This window comes from Coffea eugenioides, chromosome 8, assembly GCF_003713205.1.
Source record: "Coffea eugenioides isolate CCC68of chromosome 8, Ceug_1.0, whole genome shotgun sequence".
Lineage (NCBI taxonomy): Eukaryota > Viridiplantae > Streptophyta > Magnoliopsida > Gentianales > Rubiaceae > Coffea > Coffea eugenioides.
The window spans coordinates 32,803,440-32,814,209 of record NC_040042.1 but is presented as its reverse complement, the minus strand read 5'-3'; the positions used below and the strand labels follow the sequence as shown (position 1 = coordinate 32,814,209).

At 39.9% G+C, this 10,770-nt stretch overlaps 1 protein-coding gene and 1 non-coding gene across 2 annotated transcripts in view; both read right to left on the bottom strand.

Moving 5' to 3' along the window:
• The window catches only part of LOC113780581 (viridiflorene synthase-like), a 9,549-nt gene extending 6,183 nt beyond the window's left edge, over positions 1–3,366 (bottom strand). The window contains exons 1-6 of the mRNA XM_027326369.1: positions 3,247–3,366; positions 2,529–2,802; positions 2,050–2,422; positions 1,429–1,647; positions 1,007–1,196; positions 659–904 (exon numbers count right to left, since the gene is read on the bottom strand). Coding sequence (XP_027182170.1) covers positions 659–904; positions 1,007–1,196; positions 1,429–1,647; positions 2,050–2,422; positions 2,529–2,802; positions 3,247–3,366 — 1,422 coding nt within the window. The remainder of the gene's footprint in view (positions 1–658; positions 905–1,006; positions 1,197–1,428; positions 1,648–2,049; positions 2,423–2,528; positions 2,803–3,246) is intronic.
• A 2,728-nt stretch (positions 3,367–6,094) lies between these two features.
• Positions 6,095–6,201, bottom strand: LOC113781780. Its single transcript, XR_003469685.1, has one exon. It is a non-coding gene; the product is annotated as a small nucleolar RNA R71 (small nucleolar RNA).
• Positions 6,202–10,770: the final 4,569 nt, after the last annotated feature.

Below are 10,770 nucleotides of genomic sequence, written 5' to 3'. Positions count from 1 at the left end.
AATTGTATTTCATTTTGTTCATGAGAAGCATCCCAGACTGAATGCATATGCATAGTCTATGCAGCGTTTGCACAGAAAATGAACAAGATCTAAAAACAAGTTTAATCTATGTGCATGTTCTGTGGTGTCGCAGTGGTGGCGTAAGACTTGGAATGAGGAGTTGCAGTGTTGGTGTAAGAATTGTAGGACTCAATCATTTGCTTAAAAATTCAAGAGGCTGGCTTTCTCTATGACTGTCTACTTTCCATGGGTGTAATGGCTACTCTGGTCTATGCAATGCAGATGGCAGTTACATCTTGGAACAAGATTGCTCGCATCAGAGAGAATTGGGAGTTGGTTCTTGAGTGGGAATTGGATCAAAGTTGATTGTTATTGTTCTTTTTGTCCATTCTTTCAAATTTTGACTGTAGAGTGTATAGAAATAGTGTAGTCTAATGTAGATTGAGGATGGCTTCCTCTTCTGCAAAGCTCTCTTGGTAGATCTATCAATGAAAAAAGGATTTATTTTGCTCAAAAAAAAATGTGCATATTATGTTGGAAGTTTTGAACAAAACTAACAAGGCACGTAACATGACTATAACTTAATCCTATTTGGAAATTCTGTGAGTTATCTTAATCTAATTTTGATAACCAATTAACTGCTACAACAAATTCTGACCTTGTGACCTCCAAAATCATTCATCAATCGCATATGTGTTGAGTAAGCAGCCATAAGTTTTGGATTAGTTGACAGCCAGTTGATAACATCCTCTAAGGCACAATCCATGTACAAGAGAGCTGCTGATGATACAAGAATAGCTCCGATTGTGATCGCACCATTGCTCAGGTAATCAGCAAAAGAAGGCAATTTGTTTGTGAAGAACCACCTAGACTGAGTGAAGCTTGTCCTCATGTAATTTTTCCACTAATGAGGGCAAATGAACGCAGGGAAATATTGATTAGTACTCCATGTATTGGCGGCCACGACAATTTGAAAATTAACAGGCAAATTAAGGTGTATGTTAACACAGTCCTTAAAATTAGCAACATGGTACCGTACATCGTCTATATACTTGTCGAATGCATAGGTTCTTTGCCTTTTAGCTAAATCTTCCCCGAGTTTCTTATTAAATTTCAGAAGTGTGGTGTAGGAAGTTCTGATGTAGTCCGAGAGTTGATCGACTCCACTGCTATCCCAGATTCCACTGCTATTCCACCTGCACGCAAAGCAAAATTTCCTATATCAATGCACCTTACTGCCAAGAAGCAACGTCAAGCTAGAGAAGATTGTTTGGATAATCACCCTTTTATTATTTACTAGCTCATAGTAAGACAGCTTTTTAGTGCATTACTCAATTATTTTGGCTGGTATATGTAGTTTTTTCGAAGATGATATTCTTGGCAGCATGCTTGCCTCACTTGTGTGAGATGACTAACATAAAAGCCTACCTTTCCACGGAGCTTGTAAGAATTTGAAGTTCATCAAGAGTGCCATAAGCATCATAGATGTCATCGATCATTGTAAGAACGGCTCCTGCTTTCGCTGTAGTCATTCGAGCAAGAGAGTACTGAGGTTCATACAAGGCTCCAACAGCCCAGAAGTAGCATTCCACAAATCTGCTCCTTGCATATGGAAATTTCGATACACTCTCCAATTCCTTTCCCCACCTATACATTGTTACCATTTGTTAAAAAAAAAAAAGGTTGCACAATCATTCGTGAAGCATAGTCATATATGAAGGAATTTCATGTAATACTTCGGATAAAATTGCAAACGAGTGGCAGTTACATTGGCTAACTTTTAGTATAAAATTCTAATAATTTGTAGGGCACCGTTCAACATAGAAAGGGAGTAGTAATATAAGATTTTTATATTAACAACCTGGACTATGAAAGAAAATTTTTGTTTTTGGCAATTTAAAATGTTATGGATATCATAGAATCCTACTAAGCTCCAAGCGAACCTAAAGCTGCATGTAAGTATAGTACTGTAAAATATAAATCTCTGCAGTTTAGTGTTGATAAACAAATCTTAGATCTGCCCATTGGAGAGCTAGTGTCTCGGTGCACCTTGTTATCTCACAAAGGTCTTCTTTATATGACATCTGCAACAAGTGGTAATCCAACTTGGCTAGCCTCAGCAATACTTTATTGTGAGATTCATCTTCCTCATAGATGGAGATGTAACGCCAGGCCTCGTATCTAGGGATGCCCTTATGCAACGGCTGCTCAAGGGCATATTTCACTTGTTTTGCAGGAGTAGAATCCAAATGGGGTCCTCCAGACGTCAGATGAGTGGTTGTGAAAGCAAGAGCTTCTTCTAAAATTTCGTCTCCATGTGTTCTAACATGACTAGCTTCATATAGACTCAACAAACCCCTTGTGTCATAGCATAAGGATTCCTTGAACTTACCCTCAGCATCAATGAATTGGTCAAAGATGCCTGTTTGGAAATTATTTGGAAATATGTTAGAAAAATTAGGTGTTAAGGTTTACTAATAGGTGAGTCCACACTAAAAATTAGCAAATCTAATATGAAAGTTGCGTACCACAAGAGACATTGAAACCATGCTGTCTAAAAAGTCGGAATTGAAGCGCTGCGCTAGATAAATCATAAGCTGAATACTCCCCAAAGTTGGTATACACATTAAAGAATTCTTGTAGTTGGTTTTCAATCTCGATATCAAAGTGATGCGAGACACCAAGTCGTTCTATTTTGTCTATAAAGTCGAATCTCTCCATCATGGTCTTTCCGGTTGCCAAAAGCATGCTATTCACTTCTGCCTTCAACATTTCAATCTCTCTTTCATACATTTCATGTTCCTGAAAGCATCAGAAAAATATTTCTTTAGTCATATTGTCAAATTGATCGCTTTGATATTGCTGGGAAATGGAACAATTAGAAACTAAACAGGAGAAACCAGACCCTGAAATCTAAGGAAATGCAACAGTGCTGCACTAGATGAATCCTACATGAAGTCGAGGTAAGAGCAAACCAAGTACAACTAAGAAACAGCAAACCAAATATCACAAATCAGATGTCTAGTTCTTCGAAAAATAACAACTAATCTTTTTGTATTTTCCCCCTTCTTGATAGGAGACTATAGAATTAATCAAGGGAAAACAATCATGCCAGGATTGATAGCGGATATTACAAAGGATCGTGAACTTGTGGGAGCGGATAACAATATGGTTCCAACTTATAAAAGGAAAAAATAATATGAACAAAAACATGTGAGGTTATAGGAGCTGAAAAGTAAGTATAACCTCCTTATCGGGAGTAAAGGGAGCGATACGATCAGACCAAATGTTTTCCGGAAAGGCTGCTAACGGGCGGACGGTCTCTTGTAGGCTGTTTGAGTGGAAAGAAGCTTGAGTTGACGCCATATTCTTGGGGAAAATTAGGGTAGGACTACGATCAATTAAGTGTTGTTTGCTGTGACTACTCTGATGATTAGCCAAGGAATTAGAGTACGTATTTATAGATCCAACCACCCAAGCAGTCGCTAGGAGCCAAGTAGAAAATTTTGCTCACATCATATATTTTCTTCTAAAAAGGAATGCTTGACGATAAAAGTAATAGTGAGAACCAAAAATCAACAATAAAAAAAGGATAAATACCTTTTCTTTTTTTAATATGGAAAACAAAAAGAAATTGAGCTGCTTTCAGCTTTATTTCATAAAGGAGTAATCATAATTATAGCACATTTTTCCAACTTTGAGAATATTCTTGTTGTGTTATTTTCCCTTTTCTCCATTAAATGGACTGATTGATCCATGTGAGATATAGGCATAGCGTCCATTTTTTCTCCATAGAACACAATATTTTTTTTGTTCTCTCTTGATCAATTTTGTTTTTAACTTAACCAAACAGCTTAAACGCAACAAGCAAAAAGAAACCGATAAGGTGTTAATTGTTAGTAATTTTATTATTAATTTTCCCTGTTTCCATGCCAAATATTATTTTAATTGTCAACATATACTTATATTTGGCATCTGGACTCAATTTCAGGAAGTGGAGCAGAAAAGAGAGATTTTCTTACAACAAATACTCCACACGTGGGAAGTTTCTAAAGAACATACAAGCTAGGTTCCACGGGTGTATTTGTGCTGGAATTGATGATTATAGTGGACTCCTCCGTTTTGATAATTGCAGAGGAATTGATGATTGTGCTGGAATTAATTGGAATGATGTTTTCTTTCATTATCTAACGGGGACCACGTAGAAAGTCTGTCCTTATGGTGGGAGATGTACTCATTAGCCAAGATGTTGGCTTTGATGATTGTAGTTTTTCCAATTGCTCCCTACGTAGAGTAGTGGGCTCAAGGAGAAAAGACTATGAAAAAGCTATGAAGACTAAGACTTGCCTTATATATATCGAACGATGGCAGAAGACAAGAGGCTAGTGAGTTGTAGTTTTCTTTCAAAATTAAGCTCCGTAGGAGGATAGAGGAGTTTGTAGTTTTTCTCTCCGAGGGATGTTCCAGAGGAGAGAATAGGGAGTTGTTTTGGTTTGTTGAATTCTATTGTGCAATTTTCTTATTTTCTTCTGAGAGCTTTGTTATTCACTCTCTCAATTATCGAAGAAAGATGATGTCTTTAAATTCAATTGAATTGTGTGAAGATTTTCGTATGAGGCGTGGCTAATTTTCTCATCTAGTCAAGGATCAATGCGAAGACTCAGTCCCAAATATCTGTGAGATCTAATTAATTTTACGTGTTCCTTAATTTGTTAATATTTGCATGTTTTCTATTTTAATTTCCATGGGATTATTTTGTTAATTGGATATCAAGGGCCCGATGTGCAATTTGACTTATTAATCTCTTGTCAAATTAATCAATTAAATCTGTAATTATTTAGTTGGTTAATATTAGTGACAACTAGTATTTTCACATACTAGGGGGACATACAATCTGATTTAAATAACCCTTGTAGCGTGTTATTAATTTGGGTTAGGCTTTTCTAATTTTTAATGCAATTAGGAAATTAATTCCTACGGTCGTACCTAGGAGTATTTCCTGGTTAGAGGTAATCAACGGTCGTACCTTGGTTATCAATAAATTAAGGAAAAGCTGGTCGTTAGAGTTTATCGGCGACTATAACTAGCCTATTAATAAAATTAAGTGAACCTTCTTTGCATCAATGATCGGATGAATGGACTGTGTCTGCGTAGTTGTATCCTTGGCTAGAATTTTTTATCAGTTATTTAATTGCTATTTATAATTGTATTAATTAATTAATTATTTTTGGTTAATTATTTTTAGTTAAATTGTTTAATTATTTATTTTATATTTCATCCTGATAAAAATCCCCCGTGTCTCGAATTTAAAAAGAATCAAATTTTTTTCAGTCCCTGTGGATTCGACCCTGCTTACTACTATACACAGAAAATTTATTTTTCTTAAGACACAGGTTTATTTTTCTCGAGTAGGTATTTATTATTGCACAGGCTCGACACCTGTCAATTTTTGGCGCCGTTGCCGGGGACTGGCGTTAATCATTTGTTTCTTTTTAAGTTCATTTTTTTTCTGGTATTTTTCTAGTTTATGCCTCGCTCTTCTCGTACAGGCGAATTAATTTTCGACCCTGAAGTAGAGAAGACCGCGCGTAGAACGAGGAAAGAAACCAGGCGGCTCAGGGAGGAGCAATACGATATTGCACCTCAGGGACTTGATCCAGAGGTTGAGCCGACAAATTTGTCTGGTGACAATTCAAGTGATTCAGACCAAGAGGAAGTCACTATGGCAAATGCACGAACACTAAGGGAGTTGGCTGCTCCAGATTTAAATCAGCAGCCCTTGTGCATTACTTTTCCACATTTAAATGATGACGCTCCCTTTGAACTAAAATCTGGTCTAATTCATCTCTTGCCATCTTTTCATGGTCTACCAGGTGAGGAGCCCTACAAGCACTTGCAAGAGTTTGACGTCGTTTGCAACAGTATGAAGCCTCCGGGAATTACTGAAGAGCAAATAAAGATGAGGGCCTTCCCCTTCTCTTTGAAGGATTCCGCAAAAGACTGGCTCTACTACCTACCGCCTGGTAGTATCACCACGTGGGATCAACTGAAGAAAAAATTCTTGGACAAGTACTTTCCGGCATCTCGAGCTGCAAGCCTAAGGAAGGAGATATGTGGCATCAAACAACACCCAGGCGAGTCACTCTATGAGTACTGGGAGAGGTTTAAGAAACTGTGCACCAAATGCCCTCAGCATCAGATAAGTGAGCAACTGCTCATTCAATATTTCTATGAGGGGTTGCTTTTCAGGGACAGAAGCATAATCGATGCTGCAAGTGGAGGGGCATTGGTGAACAAAACCCCTCGAGGAGCATGGGAGTTGATTGAAGGGATGGCTGAGAACTCACAGCAGTTTGGTTCAAGAGAGGACATCCCGACGCGTAGGGTGAATGAGGTGGAAACGTCCTCTATCCAACAGCAGATCTCCGAATTAACATCTTTCGTAAGACAATTAGCTGTGGGGAGTAATTCACAAGTCAAAGTGTGTGGGGTGTGCACTGCCGTGGGTCATCCTACGGAAATGTGTCCACTGGTTCAAGAAGAAACTGCAGAACAGGTGAACATGGCTGGCCACGCGCCCGCGCCAAGAAAGCAGTACGACCCGTACTCAAACACCTACAATCCTGGTTGGAGGGATCACCCCAACCTTAGCTATGGAGGAAATAGGCAGTCTAACTTTGTGCCAAATAGACAGCAAGGGCACCAACAGCAGTATCATCCTCGCCTACCACCACCACCACCCCCTTCAAACTCAAGTCCGTCCATGGAAGAGATGATGAAGCAATTACTTGCTAATCAACAAAAGACGGATTCAGACCTACAAAACATGAGAAATCAACTGGGACAGGTGCAATCATTGCAAAATCAAATGAATCAAATGGCTATAACAATCAACCGTTTGGAGTCTCAAGTTCAAGGAAAGTTGCCATCTCAACCTGAGGCGAATCCAAAGAATGTAAGCGCAATGACCTTAAGGAGTGGGAAGGAAGTTCAAGGACCCGAACCCGTGATTCCTAAAGATAAGGACGAGGAACGGATTGAGAAAGAATTGGAAGAGGAGGGCACAGACAACAAAAATGCAAAGGTAACCTCGAACCCAATTCCTACAACTAAAACTAATCCACCTCCCTTTCCTAGCAGGTTAGAGAAACCAAAGAAGCAAGACAAGGAAAAAGAGGTCTTAGAGATTTTTCGCAAGGTGGAGATCAACATACCCCTGCTGGATGCGATTAAACAAGTACCCAGGTACGCAAAATTTTTGAGGGACTTGTGTGCCAACCGCAAGCGGTTGAAGGGGGATGAACGAGTTATAGTTGGGGAGAATGTTTCAGCAATTCTACAAAGGAAACTTCCACCAAAATGCGGAGATCCAGGTATGTTTACTATTCCTTGTAGGATAGGTAATACTTTGATTGGGAAGGCCATGTTAGACCTGGGAGCCTCAATTAATGTCATGCCAAAGTCCATTTATGCTTCCTTAAACTTAGGCCCTTTGAAAGAGACTGGGATAATAATTCAATTAGCTGACAGGACCAATGCATACCCTGACGGGTTGATTGAAGATGTTTTGGTAAAAATTAATGAATTGGTTTTTCCAGCTGATTTTTATGTGCTCGACATGGAGGATGAACACTCCCGTGATCCGTCACCTTTGTTGTTAGGTAGACCCTTTTTGAGCACAGCCCGAACCAAAATTGATGTTAATAAGGGTACTTTGTCTATGGAATTTGATGGTGAGATTGTTCACTTTAACATCTTTGAAACCATGAAATATCCATCCGATTCAAATATTGGCTCTGTTTTCTCGATAAATGTTATTGACCCTGCTATACAGGAGGTTTTTGAAATTGAAGGCAGGGATGAACTAGAGGTCGTCCTGACCAGGCACTTTGAGTCCGAAACAACCTCTAGGGTAGAGTTGAGTGAAGAGCTTAAATGCGTGATTGGATCGTTGCAAACGTTACCAACCACGAAGACAAGGTATGATCTTGCACCGATTTTCATACCCGAACCTCACCAAAGGTTACTTCCATCTGTGGTGCAGGCACCTGTCTTGGAACTAAAACCACTGCCGAAACACCTAAAGTATGTATACTTAGGTGAAGGGGAGACACTTCCAGTGATCATCTCCGCGGGTTTATCAAAGGTTCAAGAAGAGAAACTACTTCGAGTTCTTAGGGAACATAAGCAGGCGATAGGATGGACCATCGCCGACATCAAGGGAATTAGCCCTGCGGTGTGTATGCACCGAATTCGACTCGAGGAGAATGCTAAACCCGTACGGCAAGCTCAACGGAGATTAAATCCTCTCATGATGGAGGTCGTAAAGAAAGAGATTTTAAAACTGCTGGACGTTGGAATTATATTTGCAATATCAGATAGCCCGTGGGTAAGTCCAGTACAGGTGGTCCCGAAGAAGGCAGGGGTGACAGTGGAATCAAACCAAGAGGGTGAGCTCGTACCAATTCGAAAGCCCACCGGATGGCGACAGTGTATCGATTACCGAAAGCTAAATGCCGTCACGAAAAAGGACCATTTTCCCCTCCCTTTCATTGACCAGATGGTGGAGCGATTAGCATGTCGAGCTTACTATTGTTTCTTGGATGGATTTTCAAGTTATTTTCAAATTGCCATCGCACCCGAGGACCAAGAGAAGACTACTTTCACCTGCCCATTTGGAACATTTGCATACCGAAGGATGCCATTTGGATTGTGTAATGCACCTGCTACCTTTCAAAGATGCATGGTATGTATCTTTTCAGAATATGTTGAGAAGATTATTGAGGTTTTCATGGACGATTTTAGTGTATATGGTGAAAGTTTTGAAAACTGTCTAGATAACCTGAAATTGATCTTAGTAAGGTGTATAGAAACTAATCTCGTGCTTAATTGGGAAAAATGTCATTTTATGGTTGAACACGGGATAGTTTTGGGTCATGTTGTATCATCTACAGGTATTGAGGTTGATAAGGCAAAAATAGATGTTATATCTACTTTACCTTACCCAGCGAGTGTGCGGGAAGTTCGTTCTTTCTTGGGTCACGCAGGTTTCTATAGAAGATTCATCAAGGATTTCTCGAAAATTGGAGCACCCTTGTTCCAACTTTTGCAAAAAGATGTATCCTTCGAATTTGATGAAGCATGTAAGGGGGCATTCAATAAGTTAAAGGAGTTATTGATCACCTCACCTATTATCCAACCCCCTGACTGGAACCTCCCATTCGAGATCATGTGCGACGCCAGTGACTATGCAGTTGGTGCGGTATTGGGTCAAAGAGTAGGAAAAGCAGCTCATGCTATTTACTACGCATCTCGAGCCTTGAACGGAGCTCAATTGAACTATTCAACCACCGAAAAGGAGCTTTTAGCAGTTGTTTTTGCCTTAGAAAAATTTCGGTCTTATTTACTTGGTGCTAAAGTTATTATTTTTTCTGATCATGCAGCTTTGCGGTATCTGTTGACCAAAAAAGAGGCAAAACCGCGATTGATACGGTGGATATTGTTGCTACAGGAGTTCAACCTGGAGATCCGAGATAAGAAAGGGGCGGAGAATCTGGTAGCAGATCACTTGAGTCGAGTACAAGTCGTCGAAGATGACATCCCATTGAGAGAAGCATTCCCCGAGGAGCATTTATTTTCTATTAACTCATCTTTGCCTTGGTATGCAGATATTGTTAATTTTCTAGTCACTGACAAATTTCCTACAGGATGGCCTAAGGCAAAGAGAGACAAGTTGAGGAGCGATGCAAAGTTCTACATTTGGGATGATCCTTACCTCTGGAAGCGGGGTGCTGATCAAATCATCCGTAGATGTGTAAGTGAAGTTGAATTTCAATCTATTCTAGCCTATTGTCACTCTTTTGCATGTGGAGGTCACTTTGGACCGAAGAGAACGGCTCGTAAGGTGCTAGAGAGTGGATTCTATTGGCCAACTCTATTCAAGGATGCCTACTCATTTTGTAAGTCATGTGATAAGTGTCAAAGAGTGGGTAATATCTCTCGTAGGGATCAAATGACTCAAACCCCAATGATTTTTGTTGAAATTTTTGACGTTTGGGGCATTGATTTTATGGGTCCTTTTCCTTCATCCTTTGGTTTTTTGTATATATTGCTTGCTGTAGATTATGTTTCGAAGTGGGTAGAAGCAAAGGCCACCCGCACTAATGATTCCAAAGTAGTTGCAGAATTCGTTAAGTCTAATATTTTTGTTCGCTTTGGGATGCCGCGAGCAATTGTAAGTGATCGGGGTACTCATTTCTGCAACAAAACGATCGCTGCAATTTTTAGGAGGTACGGTGTCTTGCACAAAGTCTCCACTTCTTACCATCCTCAGACAAACGGTCAGGCGGAGGCATCGAACCGAGAGATCAAGTCAATTTTGGAGAAGATGGTTCGACCCGATAGGAAGGATTGGAGTATAAGACTTGAAGATGCCTTGTGGGCATATAGAACGGCGTACAAGACGCCAATCGGCATGTCCCCTTACCGTTTGGTATTTGGGAAGCCATGCCACCTCCCTGTCGAGTTCGAGCATAGAGCATTTTGGGCGGTCAAGCAATGCAACATGGATATCGAAGAGGGCGGAATTCAAAGGAAACTGCAGTTACAAGAATTGGAGGAGATTCGCAATGAAGCCTACGAGAATGCTGTGATTTATAAGGAGAAAAACAAGATTTTTCATGACCAGCAGGTCTCTAGGAAGACGTTTGAATGTGGACAAAAAGTTCTACTGTATCACTCTAAATTGAAGTTATTTCCAGGTAAGCTACG